General features: G+C 40.2%; 1 protein-coding gene across 1 annotated transcript; it reads left to right on the forward strand.

Moving 5' to 3' along the window:
* On the forward strand, positions 1-23882 carry TRIM25 (tripartite motif containing 25). The gene is made up of 8 exons (XM_014054489.2): positions 1-725; positions 9264-9359; positions 10759-10992; positions 11955-12111; positions 14392-14469; positions 16697-16723; positions 18303-18410; positions 20181-23882. Exons 1-8 carry the CDS (start codon positions 69-71, stop codon positions 20714-20716), a joined length of 1893 nt encoding a protein of 630 aa, XP_013909964.2. The 5' UTR covers positions 1-68; the 3' UTR covers positions 20717-23882.
* Positions 23883-24125: the final 243 nt, after the last annotated feature.

The raw sequence follows: 24125 nt of genomic DNA on the forward strand, positions 1-24125 counted from the left end.
AAACCGACTAAACCCCAGTCCGGAAAGTTTCGGTTTCTATTCCTTTCCTTTCCCCCTTACGTGTATATATGAAGCGGTGGCTTTCCTCCGACGCCTCAGTCATGGCTGGTTTCGTCGACCCGTTGTCCATGTTCGGGCTGGAAGAGGAGCTGACTTGCTCCATCTGCCTGTGCGTTTTTCAGACGCCGGTCACTACGCCCTGCGGCCACAATTTTTGCCTGCCTTGCCTGGAGCTAACCTGGATGGACGCGGAGGACAAATTCAGTTGCCCCCAGTGCAGGGCTTCTTTCGAAAGCCGCCCCGACTTGAAGAAAAACACGGTGCTCTGCAAGGTGGTGGAGCAATTCCAGAGCAACCAAGGTGACCTCTTCAAAGGGACGTGTGCCGAGAAGAAGGAGAAGGTGGATAGTAGCCCAGCCAAGCCGAGGTCTCCCTCGCCAGTGCCCTGCGACAGCTGCCTGGTGGTCGACGCGGCCAAAACCTGCCTCACCTGCATGGTCTCCTTCTGCCAGGAACACCTGGCGCCCCACTTGGAGAGCCCAGCCTTTAAGAGCCACCAGTTGGTTCCACCCATGAATGAACTTCAGCAGAAGAAGTGTGAAGCCCATAGCAAGCTCCTGGAGTTCTTCTGCAAGGAGCATGGCATCTCCATCTGCTGTTTTTGCCTGCTTTCTCACAAGACCTGCTCCACTACCCCACTAAAAGAGGCCAAGGAAGCAAAGGAGGTGAGAAAGGAGTGCATGGTGGCTAGGTTGTCATGCTGGGTGTTGGGAGACACAGGGCCATATTGACTTCAGCTAAATGTCTGTGGAGATTCTACTTATCCAGGTCATGGTTGTCCCAAAGATGCTTTTTTCTCAAAAGGTAACTGTTCAATTCAGTTACCTTTCACCTTTGGGACATTGATCTCAGCCCTGAAAACTTCTAGCATGACCTTGAGCTACTGGTTTGTTCTGTGTCTTGAAGAAAAAGTGAGGTGTAAAGCTAAAGCAGACCTGGGTGTTCTGTGGCCCATGGGCCACGTCTGGCCTTTTGGCTGTCCCTGTCGGGCTCAAGAAGATGCCACCCCTATTGGTTCCGACCCTCCACAAGAGTCCCAGTTTCACATGTGGCCCCTTGGGAAAATTAAGTGCCCATCCCTGATCCCTGAAGAAATAGTTTTGCAGGATCCAATTTGGGTTGGTCATTGGGACCAGAAATCTTCTGAGCTTTCGGACTTGTGCTGGAGCCCATCCTCAGGGAATGTCTCTCTACCAGAATGTGTTCAGTGAAGTTCCCCCAGGATGGGCTCCAAGTCAAGTCAGAAAGCTCAGAAGACAAAACCTCTGCTCTCAGAGACCAACTCGGATTGGGTCCTGCAACATTATCCTGGGACACGTAAACTTTCCTTCATTTGTGAGAAATAGTTTTGATTCCTGGAAGTTGCAACGTGCTCTACATGGGGCTGCCCTTGAAGAGCACTCGGCGACTTCAGCTAGTCCAGAATGCGGCCACGCGAGTGATCGTGGGTGCACCTCGGTTCGCCCACATAACACCTATCCTCCGCGAGCTGCGCTGGCTACCTATTGATCTCCGGGTGCGCTTCAAGGTGCTACTTACCACCCATAAAGCCCTTCATGGTAGTGGATCTGCGTACTTGAGAGACCGCCTCCTGCCAATTACCTCCTTGCGACCTATTAGATTGCACAGATTAGGCCTCCTCCGAGTTCCATCTGCCAGTCAGTGTTGACTGGCAACTACACGGAGGAGAGCCTTTTCAGTAGTAGCTCCGACCCTTTGGAACGATCTCCCCGTGGAGATTCGTACCCTCACCACCGTCCAGACCTTCCGCACAGCCCTCAAGACCTGGCTATCCCGTCAGGCCTGGGGATAAAGATCGTAATTCGTCCCCACCCGAATGATGAATGTTGTGTACTATTTTTACTTATGTATTGTTTTATGTCTTACTGTCTTGTACTCCCCTCCCTATATATTGTAAGCCGCCCTGAGTCCCCTCAGGGAAAAAGGCGGCCTATAAAAAATAAAACCATAAACCACAAACCAAGTTTCCTGCACAATTTGGGAAGGTTTTTTTGGGAAGTGATTTTGCCCTTGCCTCCTTCCTGGGGCTGAGAGTGAGTAACTGGCCTGAGGTTACTGAGCTGGCTGTTTGCCTAAGGGGAGACTAGAACTCACCATCTCCTGGTTTTTAGCTTGATGCCATAACTACTACACCAATCTGGCTCTTGCAAGTTACCATGCAAAGCCAAAGTTGCCTTAATTGGTCTTGGGTGTTATGTGTCCACTCAACCAATACTGTTCAGTAAAATGGTGCATTTGTGTTCAATGTGTTCTGTGTATAGATAGGGCAGTTACCTTGCATTTAACCATGTACCTGGTAGCTATTGGTAACCACGTACCTGGTAGCTATTGGTAACAAGGAAGTACACCCAAGAGACAGGGTAAGAAGGTTTGCTGAAACCTTCATTGGCTGCTTGAGGCAGAAAGAGCCTTCCTCCACAGCTGGCAAATGTTAGCAGGATAATAACACATAAGCTTATTTTGCAATGGAGGACAGAATCTGTATTTTAGGTCTAGAAGAGCACCAAATGCAAAGACAACCATTAGCAACTCTGGCATATGATGCAGGCTCCCTTTGCTTTTCCTACCTTTCCATTGCAAAAGTAAATAAAACCACACAAAATATACAATAATTTAAATTTCATTACTTTTGTGATACCTTTAATGTATTTTCTATAATCAGGTTGTATCAAACCTGTTGTCACTGGAAGCTTATATGTCTTCTGGGGCCACTGATTCCCCATTTTAGGAAACTTTTCTGATTTTTAATTTTTTTATCAGTATAGTTACTGGCATTTTAGTCTATTGTATAAGTCTGAATTTTGTTCTAGGTGTTACCTTTTTTCCAATGCAAATCTTATATGTGTTAGATTTCATGGATGTTGTTAATTCTTTGCATTTTGTTGTTAGAGTTTGTTGTTTAGCCCTTTTTTGCATATTTATTTGTTTATCAGCTTTATATGTTCACAAAAACTCTCACTGACTTTAAAACACTACAGAATATTTCAAAGTTAATGTAAAATCTCTTTTTATGTTTGGAAAAGAAAACCTGGGTGTAGAGGAGGTTTGTGTTTTCTTGCTCACCTGTAGGAATCTTATAGAAAAGGTGAATGTGACAAAAACTCCCTCTCTGTATAGAAAACCTTAGCCTTTGACCCTTTCAGGCAGTTATGAAATCTAGATCAATATTCACAGGGGAAGAAAGTTACTTTGCTTCTCTCTGATAGGTGTATGTCGGCCTGAGAAGCAATTTTGTGCTGTGTGTTGTATAAGTTGAGAGCAAATATTTTGCTGCAGCTTCTATGGCTAAGTGTTTCTTGAATTTATAAAGATAACAATAACAGATTTGGAAAGGACCTTGGAGGTCTTCTAGTCCAACCGCCTGCTCGTGCAGAAGACCCTATACCATTTCAGACAAAGGTATGTCCAGTCTCTTTTTAAAAGCCTCCAGTGATGAAGAACCCACAGCTTCTGAAGTTCCACTGGTTAATTGTCCTCACTCTCAGGAAGTTTCTCCTTAGTTGTAGGTTGCTTCTCTCCTTGGTTAGTTTCCATCCATTGCTTCTTGTCCTGCCCACAGGTGCTTTGGAAAATAGGTTGACATCCCTCCCTCTCTTTGTAGTAGCCCCTCAAATATTGGAACACTGCTATCATGTCTTCATAGGTCTTGTTTTATATTGAGAACTATGCTTTGGAGAACTATGTCAGATTTCTTTTGCAGTCTGATCAGCTCATTTATAATAGTGGGCAGGAATTGAAAGAGGAAGCCCCACTGATAGCGGTGGATTTCTTCATCAGTGGAGAATTGTCCAGTTGACCTTTGAAGTCTGTTTCAGTTCTTTCACAATCTGTCTGCATAATAGAGTAGAACAGAGTTCTCTGTATATCCATGGACCTCTTTTCACTGGTGAGACCTATGGATATATATTTTCCAGCCACAGGGACTGAGCCAAGGGCCTTATGTATGAAATGAACATTTTCCCTCCAAAGTGCCAAGTCTGCTTGAAGTTTGAGGACATTGTTCCAAAATAGTAACAAAGGAGTAATCATTTTTCTGATGATTACTCATCTTGTACAAAGCATCCAGGAACATCTTATTACTGAAATAATCTAGTTCAGTGATGGTTAACCTTTTTTGTCCTCACGTGCCAAAATCACCATGCGTGCATGTGTGACCCTGCCCTGTTTTGGGTGTAGCAGGCCTCCCTGAAGCCTCCTGGGACCAAGAATGGTGCACAGGGGCGTGCCGCATGCACAGCAGAGACTCGAAAAGCAGCTGGCCGGCAGGAAGTGCGCGCGCATGCGTGGTGGAGCTGAGCTGGGGCAATGGCTTGCATGCCCGCAGGGAGGGCTCCAGGTGCCACAGTTTCACCATCACGGATCTAGTTCAGAGATGGTTTGGTCATAATATTATGGCTGCCAAGGAAGATTTCATCAATTAATATAAGCAGTTCCAGAAAGATGGTCTGCAAACATCCATATCTCGGATAATTAGAGTTTAAGAGGGTATAAATCTCAGTTGAAAATAAAAAGACGTGGGCCTGTATAAGATGGGGGAATCTTGTCTCTAGAAAACAAAACCAAAAGACCATCTTTATTCTAGTATATACAGATCATCCTTTGCGGGAGGAGAATTTCTAAGCAAGGGGGTTGTTCATGAGTTGGGCCTTATTTTACCATCTTCAGTGCAGTTGTTAAGTGAACCTGACTTCCTGCAATGACGTGGCATGTCGGAAGCCAGCGTGGAAGGTCACAAATGGCAATCATAAATAACATGCTTGTTGACATGCGCCTGCAATTTGATTGGGTGACTCATAAGTCATTTTTTTCAGTGCCATTGTAACTTTGAACCGTCACTAAAGAAATGATTTTAAGTTGAGCACTGCCTGTAATATCAGGTACATAAAGGACAATTCACTCTACCTACCAAATCAGATCTTTGCATGGCAAAGCGAGTAAATTTGTCACTTTTGATGTAAGATTAGGGCTTTTGGCAGTGGTCACATGCTGCCAGGAAATTTGAAGTTCAGCCTTGACAAGTAGGGTCCTGTTTCAGCTTCCACTTTTATCCACAAAATTGAAATATATTCCTAGGGTGAGCCCTAGATCTCATTGTTCCCATTTTTAAACGGAGGGAAAGACTTAATTATATGGTATTATTGTCTAATTAGTTTGGAGGCCAGCAAAACTACATTGAAATAAATGAATACATCTACTGAGCATAGTTAGTAAGCTTTATGCTCTGGCCTTAGAATGGAAGCGTTAAGAATGGAGGGGAAAATAACTATTTTGTGCCTGGAATATATACAGGCTTTAGATTGGGGCCCTGTACCAAATCATATGTTAGTCCTTTGATTGAGATACAATGTATAGTAATAAGTCTAGAATCTTACCCATAGGCTGCTTTTGTTGATTTAAAATAGGCATTTAATTCCATTTTGAGAACTTGTTGGGAAAAACTCAGGTGAAACATTCTTGAAGTTCTAGACTTAGAATATAATTCACGAAGTTCAGCTTTAGGCAAATCTCTGTACACAAGAGTGTTAAGATAATGATTTGATAGTTGAACAGCTGCTATAAGGCTGTAATACAGAAATGATGATGCAATGAGAATGAGTCAGTAGGGTTATCACTTTAAGAGGCTGTTTTATAAGAGAGGCTCTGTGAGGTTCTCCCTCCCTCCCTCCCTCCCTCCCTCTCTCTCTCTCTGCTTCCATGCTATAGTTGATGATTGATTGCCTGACTAGTACATGCATGTATATATTCCTTGTAGATAAACCACTGTTTGAAAGACAAACCTCTATTTACTGTATTTTGTTCCTGGGTTGTCTCAAAATAGTCACACTGTAGACACACTTGACAAAGAGTATCACACATAAAGGTGCATACAAGCACATTTACTAATCAAGCTTTAGTTGAATTAGCTTGTCAAAAAGCTCATTGACCCAAATTTCCATTTTTTCAAAAGATCCACTGTGAATGTCAAACTTTTGCTGCTTTTTGATGATTCGCCCATCAGCCACCTAGTAATCAGTTTTCAGAAAATCAAAATGATGATCTTTGCCACCCAAAACAGAAGAAAAAGCACTACAAATGTGGGTTGTATAATAAATAATAAAAAAATAAAAATGGGTAGGAGATGATATCCAAGTGTAGTATTCCAGGATATGAGATTTTTTTTTAAAAAAAATTGACTTTTATAATTTCATGGGCCCAAAGAAATGCTTTCATAGGTTTTAAAGGAAGACAATGCATTTCTGCAGTTTTGAATTTTTTTGCAGCCAGATGACTAGTTCATTTGGCCTAACACTCACAACTGTGCAAATACAAGTCATTACAAATAGTGCAAACTAAATTTATAAGGAGGTTGATTCAGGTACCTACCTCTGTACATCCGGTACAATCCTCTCTGTCTTTAGGTTGGACAACTGGAGATTGAGGCACAAACACGGTAGCTAATATTTAATGCCTTTCCTCTGATCCCTTTCATCCAATATTAGCTTTTCTGGCCTCAGGCAGTTACAGGTAAACATTTACCATGTGTGGCAGCGAGTTTTACATCCCTTGGAATGTCCTCAGGTGAAGAAAAAGATTAGGGAATGGCTTTTAGATATAAGATACCAAAATGAGGTTAGCCTCATCCCAGGACCACTTAGCAAACAAGTGGAAAGTGCCAGATAGCAACTGGCCAATCACATCCTGTTATTTATTTCTTCCTTCCAATTGAGTTCAATAGCAATAGCAATAGCAATAGCAGTGGACTTATATACCGCTCCATAGGCCTTTCAGGCCTCTCTAAGCGGTTTACAGAGAGTCAGCATATTGCCCCCAACAATCTGGGTCCTCATTTTACCCACCTCGGAAGGATGGAAGGCTGAGTCAACCCTGAGCCGGTGAGATTTGAACCGCTGACCTGCTGATCTAGTAGTAGCCTGCAGTGCTGCATTTAACCACTGCGCCACCTTGGCTCTAGTTCAGCCTATTCTACTATTCTATTCCACGGGTGTCAAACTCAATTGCATCACGGGCCGGATTGTGACAGTTTTTGTCTTTCTCAAGGTCTGGGAGCCAGATTCGGCCCACAGGGTGCTTAGAGCTGGCCCATGGGGCCGTCCTGGAAACAGTGAAAGACCAGCCCACAGTTCCACTGCCAGCGAAAACGGAGCACGGGAGAGCCATGGGTGGTCCTCAAGAGCTCCATTTTCACTGACTGAGGGCTGTAGGAGGCCAGAACTCATAAGCCTATTTTTTCCTTCTTTTTTTATTAACAAACATATAAAAACACACACACACAAAACTTAGACGTACACCACATTTACACAATACAATACGAACAGGAGCTTCCTGTTCTTTCTAATAGTAATTATCAATCGATACTGCTCACCTTATATTATTTCCCCTTCTATTGTATTTCATTTGGATTTCACCATTTTTAACCCTCTTATTTTACTCCTAAGTGTTATTTTTGAGTTTTGTTATATTTCTTCATTGATTCTTGTTTCTTTCCTCCATCCACCTATACCATTTATCCCGTATCTGGTAGAATTCTGATTCTTCTTTTCCCTGGATTTCTTTAGTTAGTTTGTCCATTTCAGCACAATCCATAACCTTTCTTATTATTTCATCTTCGCTTGGAGTTAATTTGTTTTTCCATTTTTGGGCAAAGGCAATCCTTGCCGCCGTAATTATATGTAGTATTAAATACTGGATTTCTTTTTTGTATTTCAGAGACATTATTCCTAATTAAAAAAAACTTCCGGTTTTCATTCTATTTTAACCCCTGTTATTGTCTCCAGCCAATTTTTGATCCTTTTCCAAAAAATTTTAGCCTCCTCACAGGTCCACCATAAATGGTAATATGTTCCGTGTATTGATTCGCATTTCCAACATTTTGGGGAGGTATTTGTTAAGATTTTAGCTAACCTTGTTGGTGCCACGTGCCATCTGTAAAACATTTTGTACTGGTTTTCCTTGTATGCAACTGATAGTGTCATTTTTAAGTTTGTTCCCCCAATTTTTTCCCATTTGTCTAATTCAATATTGTAGCCAAAGTTCTGCACCCATTTTACCGTTTGTCCTTTCACAATTTCCTCTTCCATTTTATACTTCAGGAGAAATTTATATATTCTCCCTATCATCTTTCTATCTGAGCTTTGAATAATTTTATCCAATTCGTGTGGTTCTGTTTCGATGTCATATAATTTAGTATCATTATAGTATTTAGTTTTGATTTGGAGGTAGGTCATGAGCCTATTTTTGTTGGCAGGGTGCTCCCCCCCCCCCAGCCTCCAGAGGTCAAACACAATCCCGATGCGGCCCTCAATGGAATCGAGATTGACATCCCTGCCCTAAAGTAACAGAAAAAATTGTAGTTGCTTATTGATGAGTCAAGGATCTAGTATGGGGCTGTTGTTGCTGAAATAAATAGTAACGATACCTTTAACACCATCAAACAACCTGCCTATCCCAGGTTCTTGGGAAGGATTTGGTAGATGGGTAAAAATGCCAAGTCCAGTCTAAACATCTGATTGATGCAACCATAATATAAAGTTGATGCTTGTGTAAAATAATGGGGGTTTGGATTTTTTGGGGGGTGGGTGGGAAGCTTGACATCCAAGGCTACAAAAAGAGGTAATTGGGTCAGTTTAAAAACCACTGCCATATGCTCTCACTATATCTTATTCTGTGTTGCTCGAGTCTCCCTTAACAGCCAAAGGATGCATATCTTTCCCTTGTTCTTGCATGTTGAATTTTACCTCAACTACCATTCTTCAAATAAGGTAACTTCTGTCATGTGTTGCTAAGTGATGGGTTTCAGAAGCTAGCAACTCTATATATCTGAAGTTGGATTGATAACAGCTTCTTTTACATTAAAAAAGGCTTTTACAGTAATGTTTACACCATTGGTGTTGAATTGTTATTTTATTTCGTTGTTTTTTGTGTACTGGATTTGGCCAGATTATATTTATCTACATAGTTGTCAGCTCCATTCCCCCCGCCACTCTGCACAACATTAAAAGCCCAATTTTAAAAATAATACCATTTTTTGAAGATGTGACTGCAGATCTGTCCCTTTTAATCAGAATCCTGAAGTAAAACTATTATCTCCTATCAGAGTGGTTTTGTTTGCTTAGTAGTTGGCATGCTGTGTTCCAAATGTTGTTTTTAATCTAAAGAAGATTTTTTTTTCTGTTCTCTTACAGTTAGAGCTGAAGAAGAGATTGACAGAACTCTGTGCCTTGAACGACAAGACTACAAAGTCCTTGGAACAAGTACGAGCACAGCAAAAGCAACTCAGCGTAAGGAAAGAATTCTTTTTTAAGTGGAAGTTCACTTCTCTTTGAAAGTAGGATGTGATAATGTAAGAGAGAGGGGGGGGGCTATTGGGTCAAAAGGCGTGGGTCTTTGCTATTTCAAAGATTGCCTTCTGCTGTCACCATTTACTTGAATTTTATAATATACTAGCTGATAACCCGGCATTGGCTGGGTATTAATAGACGTCAAAGCGTTTGTCTAACAGAGAGCCATTGATAGGTGTTTTTCTTCCCTCTGCTTCTAAGCCCATCATCCCTGCCCTCTCCCTTCCCCCTCCCATGTGCTCCTCTTTCCCGCCCTGTCTACGATCCTGGCACTTTGCCCTGAAGCGTTTATCTGACAGGGAGCCATTGAGAGGGACCTTTCTTCCCCCTACTCCCATGCCCATCATCCCTACCCTCTCCCTTCCCCCTACACCCATGCACTCCTCTTTCCTAGAGTTATGGTAGTACAGTAGAAGCCATTGAAAGGCAAAACAGGCTGCATCTTAACAGAACACTTACCCCAAGGGGTGTTAGGGGTGTCTTATTCCATAGTATTTTCCTCCAGACATTAAGTGATCTGTAAACCAAGTTTGGTTGAAATTCCTCGAGAGACTCCAGAGTTATGCTGGAACATACATACATACATACATACATACATACATACAGCCAGCCAGCCAGCCAGCCAGCCAGCCAGCCAGCCAGCCAGCCAGCCAGCCAGCCAGCCAGCCAGCCTTTTATGGATGGATGGATGAGTTAGGCAGCTGGGATTCAAATGTGTGTGGGGGGGGGAATGAAGTTACACTTCTTTCAAAATATTTTAAGATTGAGTTGTACTATAAAAATGCCTCCTTTGAATTGACTCATGATTTCATGTACACATTACAGGTAGTCCTCAGTTTACAGCCACAATTGAGCCCAAAATTTCTGTTGCTAAGTGAAACATTTATTAACAGTTTTGTAAAAGTTTAATTTATTCATTCGATTTTTATCCTGCTTTTCTTAATCTTGTAGTTAAAATTTGCTTTGCTTAAGGATTAGCCCAAATTTTCAGACTTTCAGACTTCAATTCAAAATTTCCAATAGCTGAAAAGTAGCTAACAAGCAATTTCTGAATGTGATTAGAAAAGGAAGTACAAATATTCCTCACATTACAAAGGTTCATAGAGCGGGCCTATTTTATTTTTATTTATTTATTATATTTACACACCACCCATTTCATTGGCAAGTGACACTAGGCAGCTGTTCATTCTTAGTCGTGGTCATCAGCTTCCTATTCAGTCTGCCATTTCTTTCTTCAGAGGTCTCCCAACTTTTTCTCCATTTTCCAGCCTCCTAATAAGTAATGTGGCATTACTTCATTTCCAAATCATTTTTTATTTTGATGATATTGTCCTTTCAGAATACCACTAATCGGAAGCTGGATTTGCTGAAATCAGAATTCCTAGAAATAGTAGCTTTAATTCATGAAGAAGAAATGAATTCGTGGAGGAAAATCAAATTGGAAGAAAAAAGAGTCCTGGATAAATTTGAATATGTCCATGCAGTCCTGGGTAAGAAGAAGAATGAAATCCAGAGGGAGCAAGATGAAATTGAAGTGGCCTTGGCAGAGAAGGACGACATCACATTTTTAAAGGTAATTTTCAGGCAATAGAAACTCTTCTGAACAGTGATTAAAGGATTCCCTAATTAGGGAGGCCCTTTCTCCAGTGAGGGACACGGTGGCTCAGTGGCTAAGACACTGACCTTGTCAACTAGAAAGGTTGGCAGTTCGGTGGTTCGAATCCCTAGCACCGCATAACATAGTGAGCTCCCATTACTTGTCCCAGCTTCTGCCAATCTAGCAGTTCGAAAACATGTAAAAATGCAAGTAGAAAAATAGGAACCATCTTTGGTGGGAAGGTAACAGCGTTCCGTGCACCTTTGGCATTTAGTCATACCGGCCACATGACCAAGGAGACTTCTTCAGACAGCACTGGCTCTTCGGCTTTGTAACGGAGATGAGCATCGCCCCTTACAGATGTGCGAGGAACCTTTACCTTTACCTTTCTCCAGTGAATTCTTTCCTGAGCTGCTTGTCCTATAGGTATATGGATTGAACTCCCAGAATTCCCTGTTGCTGAGAATTCAAAGAGTTGCCCAGAAATTTGAACAGAGTGGAGATGGGTGTTTTAGTGTCTTTAGACTAAGACTACAGGTGGTAATGGTCCTAGCTTAACCTGCCCAATCTGATACTCTCTGGATGTTGTTGGTCTTCAGTTCCTAGCATTAATAAATTCTGACAATTGAGACATGCCTTTCCCTGCTTTGAGTCTATTTAAAAAAAGAAAATGCAGATTGTATGTTTACTCATACTCTACTATTTTATTATGACTGATCATGATTTATCACTTATAGCTTCCATGTACACTGAGAGCTTTTGCACCAAAGGCAAATTCCTTGTGTGTCCAATTGCACTTGGCCAATAAAGAATTCTGTTCTGTTCCATTCCACTCCATTCCACTCTGTTTTTTATATAATGTGTCGTCAGCCCCGTGGAAAGGAAGTGGAGCTCTTTGTTGGTTGGAGTTCAGATGAGATCTTGATGTTTTTTTTCAGAGATCAGCAAAACTGCGACAGGTACCCTTCAGCGATGTGTTTGTTCCCAGAATAGAGTTGGATCAAAACCTGCTAGGTGCTGTTTATCAGAAAGTCTGCAACCTCAAAGAAGTTACAGCACGGTTTTTGGGTATACATCAGGAACAGAAAAAAAAAGGTGCTTTTATTTATTCATTTACTTACTGGGATTTTGTATTCACATACGGTTTGCATACATTGCTAACCTATGGAAGTGTTAATAAATTAACTGACTTTAGTTAATAAGATTTGTGGGATAGTATAGGCAGCCCTCGACTTACAGCAGTTCATTTAATGACTATCCAGAGTTACCTCAGCATCAAAAAAGTGACCATTTTTCACACTTTCAACTGTTGCAGACTGACTGGTCATCAGTCAAAATTCACATACCTAGCAACTGACTCATATTTATGACGGTGGCAATGCCTTGGGGTCATGTAATCAACCTTTGCGATCTTTTGACAAGCAAAGTCAATGGGGGAAACCTGATTCACTTAAAGACCATGTTACTAACTTAACTGCAGTGACTCACTTAACAACTGACAAGAAAGGTAAAATAGAGAAAAACTCACTTAACAAATGTCTCATTCAGCAACAGAAATTTTGGGCTCCAGTGTGGTCATGTCGAAGATTACCTGTATTGCTAAACTATTGGTTATCAAAAACCATGTTTGCAAATATATAGTGGACAAGATGGCTATGGTCCTTCTCCTACAGCAGCGGTGTCAAACTCGCGACCCGCAGGCCAAATGCGTCATGCGCTGGCCATGCCCACCCCCGGTTTAGCGAAGGAAAAGTCATGATACATGACGACAAAGTGACACCGTGAATTTGACACCCCTGTCCTACAATATTTAACTCTACAGGTAGTTGTCCACAATTGAGCCCAAAATTGATATTGCTAAGTGAGAAATTTGTTAAATGGGTTTTGCCCCATTTTGACTTTTCCTGCCACATTTGTTAACTGAATCACATTAGTAACCTGGTTGTTAAGTGAATCTGGTTTCCCCACTGACTTGGCTTGTCAGAAGGTCACAAAAGGTGATCACATGACCCCGGGACACTGCAACTGTCATAAATATGAAAGTGTTATGAACCAAGCGTCCAAATGTAAATCACATGACCATGGGGATGCTGCGATGGTCATATGTGTAAAAAATGTCACATGGGGAGAAGGACTGGGGTGGGCACATGAACATGGTGTAGGGCAGTTCTGAAAAACACATATTTACTTCATACCAGCCATAAGTGACTTATGAATTTAGCCCCATTTATCTTTAGACACTGTGCAAATGTTAGTTTGTCCATTGGAGTAAAAAGCACCCAGGCTAGAGTAACAGCCAGCCCAGTAGTGCAGTTAAATCCTCCCCTCCCCTCTGGCGTATCAAAGAGTAGTAGCAGTAGAGATAAAATTTGGAGATGGGTCTATTGTGTGCACCACCATAAACTTCAGGATAATGTTGCTAGTTAGTGGGTGAGATCTGTTTAACTTGCACATATTTTAATCTTGTATTTTAAAGTTTATATCATAGAGTGTGCCTTATTTAATTGTGATGCTTCTAACACAAATAAACCAACCAACCTCATGATGAGATCTCCACTTAACTAAAGAGAGAATAAATAAAGCTTAGTTCTATTAAATGAGTGTTTTTCCTGAGAAAAGAAGTGAAAGAAATGCCAGCTATTTGAAAGGTGCTTTTTCAAAAGGCAAAACTGGACTTTGTTTTGCCTTGAGGATGTTTCGCTTCTCATCCAAGAAGCTTCTTTAGTTCTGACTGAGGAAGCTTCTTAGATGAGAAGCGAGACATCCCCAAGGAAAAATCAGAAAGTCCGGTTGCCTTTTGGAAAAGCACCTTTGGGACAACCATGATGACTGGACAACTGAGAATCTCCACAGGGAAATGTCAGCTAAGGAAGATGCAGGGGTGGGTGCATAGTTAGAGATAATCATGGGTGGAGGGAGGGCTGTTGAAAGTAACAGTTGAAAATTTTGCTCCAGAATAATCTAGATGCTTTCTGGGATTGCATGGGGGAATCTTGGAGGAAGGGGGGAATTGACAGAAGTCATCATTCAGTCCCTTTTGCCCAGTGGGAGGGGAACCCTTTTTGGACTTTTCCCCTGTGCATAAATAGAAACTAGATAGAGGGGCAGAATCCACCAAGTCCATATCCAGGATAATTCAAAGAATGGGTGGGCTCCAGGACCCCTTATATCCCCCAAATACTTGGTTTGTTGATTCACAACTCCAGTAACTGCTGAGGAGATTGATGGAATTACCTTGTGCTTTGCACCCAGCCTCCTCCCTCTGCTTCTGGCAACATTTCTCCTTTGTTCCTTGTTTCCATCTTACTTACCTATTCAAAGGGATCCTTTTGACAAGATTACTGATTTTTGTCATCTTTCCTTATGTTCCTTTAGGTAATGCTGGCCCTTTTGTAGTCCCATTGAAGACACCCGTGGTGGAAGAGGTATGCCCAGCAGCTGCAAGAAAACCTAGTGAGTATTTATAGCAAATCATAGTGATGGATATTTTTTGCAGATGGTGGAGTTTTTGAGATAAGAGCCGGCAGCTCTTATGTCCCTGGTGGAACATTTAGCTTTCTGTCTGAAGGACGCTGTTCTTTAGTGTTCTTGAAGGAAGAGAAAGACAGAAGGAGCTTCCCTCATTGGGTCATTAAATGTTGGAAGAATTGGAACTTTATGGATCATTACAACCGTTGCATGAGATAAAACAACAGCTAGTGATGAGTACTGGCATTTTGTTACTTATGATAATCCTCCCTTGATTCATACCCACACCCTATGAGGCAGTCTAAACCAGGGGTGTCAAACTCACGGCCCGTGGGCCAGATGCACCACGCATAGGCCACACCCACCCTAGAATGGGGAAAAATACAAGAAACATCATGTGACAGCAGTGTGTCATTACGAGTTTGACACCCCTGGTCTAGACTAACAGCAATTGTCCCAAAAGCAGTCAAACTGAGTTAGGATTTTGGATCACTTCATTGTAACCTGACACATATGTTTTATCACACAAGTTATTTATCCTTTGTTTATGTATTTATCAATTAATATGACCACTTGCCTATCCAAAGTAATTCAAAATGGAACATGCCATTAAAGCCAAAACACCTTTTCAACATTTTTTTCAATACTAACATTTATATATACATTTCAGTATCATTTCTTCACATCTTGCTGTATGCAGATCTCTCCCCCTTTAGTTTCATCCCTAATCTTTTTATTACATTTATTTTTAATTCCATTCACTCTGGTAGAAGTTGTTTTCCAGTCCTTTTCATCTCTTTCCAAAACACTTTGCTTACATGATTCAGCAAATGGTTTTCTTCCCTCTCTTAATCTTTACTGTTCCTCTCTATTGCAGATTGTATTTTTGCAAACTGTCTTTTGTTTCTTTGTTGTTCTCCATGTTTTGCAGCTAATGTTTCCTAATACACAATTTCTCTTGCCTCATAGCTTTCTTCACCTATTTTTTTCCCATATTTCCTGTTAACTCCACTCCGCACTCTGCAATATATTGTAATTCATTTCATATCAAATCTTTGCTCATTCTGTAGTGATCCAGAATTGGTGGGATGCAGGTAATCATTGTGTTAGCTCACAAATCTCAAGATTACAGTAGAAACCGTAGCTTGGTTAGAAAACTAAAAATGAACTTGGAATGAAACTGGGCTTTGCTTGCACTTGTGGCAAATGTGCCAAAATTAACTGGCATTCTTTTTTTTCAAGGGAATGATACAGATGCCACTGGTATAACTAAGGGTAATTAAATTGCTTCTCCCCCCCCCAAAAAAAGTTTCTTTTTTCCTTGTTGCAAAATCTTTTGGGCTGATTTTTTATTTCATTTCATTTTCATTTTGCTTTATTTGTATGCCGCCCTTTTCCCTGAAAGGGACTCAGGGCGGCTCACAACTCAAGGGAGGGGAAAAACAGACAAGTTACAAAACATAAAGACCATACACAATTAAAAAGCACAACAATCATACCATTCGAAGTGGGGCTGCAAGTCTTTAGTCCCAGGCCTGTCGGAACAGCCAGGTTTTAAGGGCTATGCGGAAGGCCTGGAAGGTGGTGAGGGTACGAATCTCCACGGGGAGTTCGTTCCAAAGGGTCGGAGCAGCCACAGAGAAGGCCCTCCTCTGGGTAGTCGCCAGTCGACACTGGCCGGCTGATGGAATTCGGAGGAGGCCTAGTCTGTGGGATCTTATTGGTCTAGTGGAGGTAATTGGCAGTAGGCGGTCTCTCAAGTACCCAGATCCAATACCATGAAGGGCTTTGTAGGTGACGACTAGCACCTTGAAGGGTACCCGGAGATCAACAGGCAGCCAGTGCAGCTCGCGGAGGATACTTGATTTTACTTGATTCTGGCCTCTCTATTTCCCAAAAAGTCTTAGCTTATTATTGGATCCCTGCTTTCTACTATCTACGCATTCCAAATAATCAATTTGTTTACAGCATTTTATTTTTTTTGTTTCAGTAATCATGTTGAAATTCTAGTAAATTTACTGATGTGGTAGCGGTAATTTCCCCACAGCTAAAACAAATTATTGGGATAATCAGGTCAAATTGGTAACGCTTTTTAAAACTTCAATAAATCCTAATAAGAGCTAGCCAGAGGATCTCTTGCTTGCCCATTCTGAGAGAGTTGTTTGTCTCGTTCCCAAATAACTATAAATTGACTCGTCTTTTTTCTTTTCAGGACAGAGAGGTCGGCCTGCCAAGCGCTGTAAGTTCAAGAACACCACTGATTAAAATTTGAGGAATAGCTGCCTCTGCTGAAATTTCAGGAAGTTTAACAGGGCATTTGTTGGCATGGAGTAGAAATAATTGTACTGTGGTCTAATCATGAGAAAATTGCACCTGTGTCTTTAACCCTATGCCAATCCTTTTTTTGTACAAGTAGATAACGTTTGTTTGCTACCTCTGCACTTTCAGTTGTGTCTACCAATTTAATGTACTCCATACATTTTCAATGGCAAGTTTTAGTCTGATATATTTGGATTTTCAGCTTTTAGAAATGTGCATCTCAAAACAGCATTCTAAATATTTAAGGGAGTAATGGTTACATAGGCCTTCTTAAAATCACAAATATTTATTAGCGGCCTTGGTGTAAAGGCCGCTAATGAATATTTCTCTTACCATCTGTTCTTTACAGATGTGAAGTTATTGGTTTCTTGTAAAGGATCTCCCACTTTCTAGAGAAAATGCTACATTTTTATATTTCCCCTCAATCTCTTTCATTCCGCAGGGCAAGATATCTAATAATAGCAATGGCACTTTGACTTATATATTGCTTCACAGTGCTCTACAGTCTTCTCTTAAGTGGTTTACAGAGTCGGCATATTGCCCCCAACAATCTGGCTCCTCATTTTACCAACCTCAGAAGGATGGAAGGCTAAGTCAACCTTGAGCCGGTCAGGATCGAACTTCTGGCAGTCGGCAGAATTAGCCTGTAATACTGCATTCTTACCACTGTACCACCACAGCGCCTAATGATTTTTAGTGACATTAATGCTGAAACAGAATAGTTAGTAGTAATAAATGATTACTGCAAGCTTCCCAGGAGAGTGTTAAAGCCAGGAAAACTTAAGTTCACAGACTTAGTTGAATTGAGGTTAGATGGAATTGTTGAGATCATCAGAAAAAGTCTTTTAGAAAGCATTCTTGTTGGAAAGGCAGATTAGTGGTATTGTCACGAACAATAGTCAAAAGTGACTTCACTTAGGGCCATTGTATATGCTTGCTACTTTTCCCAGCTTTAGAAAACTAGAGTCTTGTACATTTCACCATACTAATGCTGTCCTCTACTGCCAGCTCTTGGAAAACCTGGGTTGTCTGATGGGTAAATGCAAACTCTCCTACCACAACTTTGTGGCCATGGAGGTATGCAGAGCAAATGGAAACAGAAGGGAGAAGATTTCCACTCCTGAAATGCTATTGACTACCAGATCTGAAAAGAGCTGGAGCATAGATTATATTGAGTAGCTGGTTCAGAATACCAACAGAAGAGGATACTTGTAGCTCAGGATTGAACTGAGAGATTCTTGGTGCTCAAATTAGAAACTATTCCACCATTTGACATGGCAGTGGGGGATCGTTCTGAACCATCGGGCCCTTGGTGCTCTCTGAGCTTGGTTGTTGATTTGCAGACTAGGTATCGAAGTGGAGTTTATATTCTGTTTAGATAGTATGAATTTTTGCCTGTCTTGTATTATAAAACTTGGCAGTCTTTTCAATGTAATATGCGTAATAAGTTTTAATGCGTTTATAAAGGTGTATCTTTTTACCTTGTTTGGTAACTATAGCGGAAAGTCCGAAGGAGAGAGCGCAAAGCTGCAGCAAAGCGGAGACAAAGAGTGAAACAACAAGTCTTGATACTTTTTTAAAAAAACCAAGAGAGGAGCTTCTGGAATGTAAGTAACTACTAGTATGGTGTAAATTTTGGAAACGATGCAACAGTAATATTAATAGTTATGGTTAACGTTCATTCTGAAAAAAACATTACTAAAACAAAACCACCCAGCATAAAATAGAGCACATAAAATGATCAGCTTCTAGCTTAAGAGTAGGTTGCTCCAAACTTTAACTAGTTATGGTTAAAGGTCAGGTGGAAGGTTAAGGCTTTCACATTTTAAGATTGATAAGCACAAAAAATACCCTCCAAAATTAACACACCATTATAATCTCACGAGTCATGTTTCCGTAGAAAACATATGTTTCTGAGTACTGGCCCATTTCTTTAGGTAAGGCTACAGTATGTTGAGTAAGACTACAATATGTTGAAAAAGAATAATTTTCACAAGAAATAGTAATAAGCCCTTCTAATATTTAAAAGGTTCCTTGAATGTCAGCTTATATTGATGGCAATGACTTGAGAAGTAACTGCTGAGTGGACTTTTAAAATGTCATTGCTTTGGGTTTACAGGTAGTCCTCCATTTACAACATTTCATTTAGTGACCATTCAAAGTTGCAAAGACATGGAAAAAAATGACTTATGACCGTTTTTCACACTAAGACCATTGCAGCACCCCAAGGTCACATGGTCAAAATTCAGATGCTTGACAATTAACTCAAATTTATGACAGTTGCAGTGTCCCGGTGAGGCAGGAGGGAAAGATAGTATAAAAGCAAGGGATACAATATTTTAAGAATCATATAAAACAGAGGTCAAGTGGCTGAGCTAATGGAAATTTACTTCTTATTCATAAACGGAGAACTTGCTTAAATTCTGCTTACAGAAAGAACTTGTTTAATGTAACTTATAGTTGAATAACCTAAGTACTAAAATAATTCCTGTAACTGACCATAAGACTTGTGCAAAGGGATGTGGACCAAAACTAACAGATGGTGTAAGATAAGACTCACCCATGTAACCCACCCACATACAGAAGTATAGCAAATTCATTGTTTATTGAATTTCCTCTTTAGTTATGCTTCTCCTTTATTTGAAGACTCCCTTTATTATGATTGGTTTTAGTGGATAGCTTTATGTATCCATAACTAATAGGGTCAGAAATATAATAAGAATTCTCAAATTAAGGAAATGGTCTCAAGATCCTTTCTTTTTATCTTGTTGATAAATGATCTGGAGCTACATATGAACAGGAAAATGTTTTTGATGTCACTAAGTTATTTAGGATGAATAAATAAAGCGATTGCAAAGGAGTCAAAAAGCTCACCATCATGGATATATAAGCATCAAATTTCCGGATTTCACCCCCCCCCCCCAAGTCTCTTTCCATTAAACCCAAAACAAAAGTTTCTGGTTTTATCTTAATATTCACTTTGAGAATTCTCTGTATTAAGATATGACTTCTAATCCAATATTTCTTTGCTTTGTCACATATCCACCATAAGTGATAAAAGGCCACTTCTTTGCTTTTACATCTCCAACATTCATTTGAAAAACTTTTATAAATTCTTGAGAACTTATCTGGTGTTAAATACCAATGATACATCATCTTACAAAATTTTAAACCTTTCGTCCACATATTCTCCCACTGTTCAAGCGTGACATTATATCCAAAGTCCCTTGCCCACTGAAACATATAGTGCTTTACATATTCATTCTCCAAATTCAATAATAATTTATAAACTTTAGCAATAATATGTTCACGATCACCACTCTTTTCCAAGTTTCTTGCTGTTTTCTGATTTCTCTTCTGATTGTATTTATTCCTAGTTGCTACGCAATTTACTCTGGATCGCCACACGGCTCATAAGAATATCCTATTACTGGAGAAATGTACCAAGTTGTCTGTCACAGAAAATGTACAGGATTACAAACCGCACCCTCAGCGATTCTTAAGCTTCTATCAAGTGCTTTCTTTCCAGTGTTTCAAGAAGGGAATCCATTACTGGGAAGTTGACCTGGAGAACAACAACTTCTGTGCTGTCGGCATCTGCTATGGTAGCATGCTAAAACGGGGCCCGGAAAGCCGCCTAGGACGCAATAGCAGCTCCTGGTGCATTGAATGGGTCAACAATAAGATCTCAGCTTGGCACAATAATAAAGAAACATCTCTGCCCTGCAACAAAGCAACGAAGATTGGTATCCTTCTAAATTACGATGGGGGGTTTGTTATTTTCTTTTGTGTTACTGAGAAAAAAACCTTCCCACTCTATAAATTCAAAATAGAATTCACGGAAGCTGTCTATTCCGCATTCTGGGTGTTTTCTAATGGAGCCACCATTACACTCTGCCAGCTGAAGTCATAACACACTGTGCAGAATGGCTTTGGTGCCCTCACAAAGACATACATCCACACACTATGATGTTGTCTTTCCAAAGGTTTTCCTCTTCAATGAAGTCTACAAAATGTTTTAATTTTAAGCTCCGTGCTTGCTTTTTGGAAAATTCTGGGGTTGTTTGATCAATATTTCAGTCCACTAACAGGTGTCCTAGGCAAACCCATTGGGGAAACTTGCCTAGAGGGTTCTTAGTGGAGCAAATTCATCAGATTTACTGTTTGCCCCATACCTCTGAGGTCTAAGCCATAACAGCATATGGGCGTATAAAGGTCTTTTTGGAACAGACGCTTCCTTCATTTCATCTCATGCTCTACTATAGATTAAGAAATGCAGAAAATAAAACACTTGCATTTTCAGTGACCCAGTTGTTAACTTCTGCACAGGATGCACTGTTCACAGCTTTGATCAGCTTCTCTTTGGGTTGGGCACTTCTTGCTTCCCATGGGGTGAAACTTTCAGGGGTGTTCTCTTAACCTGCATAGACTTTGCTACCACATTTGGCTGTATGAACAGTGAGCTCTAAGGGTCTCGTTTTTCAGATGATTGAAAACAAGGCCGTGCTGGTAGACGATGAATCATTTTCATTCTTCTACCAAACACCCTAGAAAGACAGGAAAGTGGTACTTTGCTAGTGCTGCTTGGAGGAAAAGTGACAATAAAAAGGCAGTATTTCCATACCTGGAACTCCTTTTTAAGACCATATTCCATGGATTTCTTTTCCTCCTTACCCTCTTTTCAGATGCTCTGAATATGTCGGAAAGGCCATTTTGTGCCATCTGAGAAAATCCCTGTTTGAACAGCTTAGTTCTTCAGAATTATATGCACTTAAGCTGTGTACTTAATTATATGTTCCTCAGTGGTTGTCCAATAGCTTTGGATCGTGTTCTTCAGACAAGTTAGGCCATGAATATCCATGGCCATTGTTTGCCAAAAGGAAGTGGTTTAAAAAAATAATCATCTGCTTAACCCATCTACCCATGTTGAACATTGTTCTTTGATTATGGTTGACTAAGATGATGAGGTTCCTACGTACCTCACATTGCTACGTACCTTCACAATGATGTTCTAGTGGAAGATTAGGTATAATGTCTGCATCTAATCTTTTAGACTTTGTTCCACTTGCCACTGCTTGAGGTAATTAGATTACTCTAATTTCCTGCGTCCTATTCACTGAGCATAGCTTTTGATTACATTAGGTGGTGGAACCAAAGGCTGAAGATCATTTAAACGATTTCTATTAAGGGTGCAAAAACCATTCAGGGTGCCATCTTTAATCTCTGTCTGCAGGCTTCCCAGCTGGCATTTCAGTATGCTTTCTGTTTTCTTTTAAAAAAAATGAACAGCAGACTGGGAAGATCCACAGAGGTTGGAAGCGAATGGTTTGGAAACCTAGTTTTAGACTTCTGATAGTTTTCATCCTGGGACAGGGAAGGCACCTAATGCCACATGGTTATGAGAATTGCACATCTAAGCCATTGAATACTTTGCTAATACTTCCTCATTCATTAGAGGTATTCTAATTGGCATTCAAAAAATCCGTAAGACAAATGTAGTGGCTTATGGAGCTGTCAGTTTTCAGAAGTAGTACTGCTAAAAAAGTGGAAGGAAGTATCCATATGATAGAAATACATAAATTACAGTTTGGGCAAATCTAGATTTCTGCAGGACATAATTTGAGATAGAAGGGCAGTCTGACTGAAGCATTCTGACTGATTCAGTTGTAGGTTTATGATCAAGTAAAGGACCCAGTCTCAGGATGCCACTTGTTTTCCAAGTATGTCTTTTATGCCATATTACTTGATTTTTAGAAATGTTTTAAAAGTTAAATTTTGTGGAGGCATTAGAAAAAAGGTGCTCTGGAAGTTATTGAAGTGGAATGGACCACTGTGAAAAATAAAATGAGTGTTATCCATTCTTTAAGGTAACATGGTGAAAAAAGGCTAAGTAGTGATACAAGGTATGAAGTAAAAATAAGAACAGAAGAAGGAAGGAAAGACAATCTATGTTGGATCATGGCTGTAAGAAGATGAAAAAAAATTGGCATGGGAACCTGTGGTTTCTCCTGCAAATGTAACACATTTCGTGAAGCGGGGTGTGTATTCTAGGATTGTCCCTCAGAGTCTTGGTGTAGTTGCACATTTATCTTCATGAAAATGAGCTTCCTGGCTTTTGCGTTGTTCTTGAGAGTGTGTGTTCTCTTTTAACAAATCAATACTTAGATTTAGATATGTATTTGTAATTTTAAAAAAAAACCACAAATCCTAAGACAGCGTGTATCCAGCTTGTTATCCAAATTCCGTGTGGATAGCATTCACTGTGGTGTGATACCTTTGCTGGTATCTAAATGCCAGGTCATGATTACAGTAGGTGATTGACATTAATATCTAATTAATATTGAAGTCTTAATGATTATATTGGAATCACCTAAGAATCTTGAACTGTCTCTGGGACTCTTTAAGAATCTCTTGACATAGTTTATTTTTGTCTTTAAAATATTTATCTGGGCACGATATTGTCCTTTGGCTAAAAGTTTATTCTTAGTCTTTGTTTCTTATATTACAAACCAGGCTTCTTTCAGATCAGCTCTTGGGATAATGTCAGTGGGTAGGATCGAAGCAAAGTGAAGTATATTATTTTCCCCTGGTTTTAAAAAAAGATAACCAAACATCATGCTTTTGAAATTGTGTGTTGTTTGGTTCTGTATCTCCAATGGTCATATTTGCATTATTACATCACTGACACTTGTTATGTAGCCTGTGGCTTAACATTTTTTGCTAAGCTTTTCAGAGATACAGGAGATGTATCACAAGCAATTTTGGCTTTAATAAAACTTTGGGGAAATGCTTTCTTTGGGACCTTTGCAGAAAAGTTGTTCAGCTTGCTATATTATGGCGTGTTGACAGTAACATATACAGATTTGTGAGGCAATTTGTGTTTTTATTTTGAATTGTAAGGGGGGGAAACTCTTTTGTAGTAATCTCAAGCTGATTTCTGTTGAAGTCTTTACCTTGCTTAATGAAGAATCAGCCTGTTGTCTCCCTAACTATAAAAAGCTAACGTGATGAACCTCATTGCCTGATCTTTTAATGAATCCATATCTGTTAAATTAACATTAATAAAGTTTATCATGGTTTATCATGGAGTGGTGTTTGTGCTAAACTCAAACCTGCTGCTTCTGCATAGAAACTGGATATAATCGTTGTTGCAAAGCTGAAACTGTGATATAAAACAAAGAAAACTATAATAAAAATACTTTACAATAAATAAATACATATGTACAGATACATCAGATTATTTTCTTTTGGGATGTTACCCTGGGTACAGAAAAGAAGCAGTAAGCCAAATAAATAAGGCAAGAAACATGAACATGGAAAGG

Source organism: Thamnophis sirtalis, unplaced genomic scaffold (genome assembly GCF_051295495.1).
Source record: "Thamnophis sirtalis isolate CommonGarterSnake01/CBP01778 unplaced genomic scaffold, rThaSir2_p1.2 scaffold_3, whole genome shotgun sequence".
Classification (NCBI taxonomy): Eukaryota; Metazoa; Chordata; class Lepidosauria; order Squamata; family Natricidae; genus Thamnophis; species Thamnophis sirtalis.

Bases quoted from the DNA above. Each gene is read 5' to 3' on its own strand.
- TRIM25 (XM_014054489.2), top strand. From the start codon at position 69: ATGAAGCGGTGGCTTTCCTCCGACGCCTCAGTCATGGCTGGTTTCGTC. The intron at 726-9,263 runs GTGAGAAAGGAG...GTTCTCTTACAG, and splicing joins AGGCCAAGGAAGCAAAGGAG to TTAGAGCTGAAGAAGAGATT. The intron at 12,112-14,391 runs GTGCTTTTATTT...ATGTTCCTTTAG, and splicing joins TCAGGAACAGAAAAAAAAAG to GTAATGCTGGCCCTTTTGTA.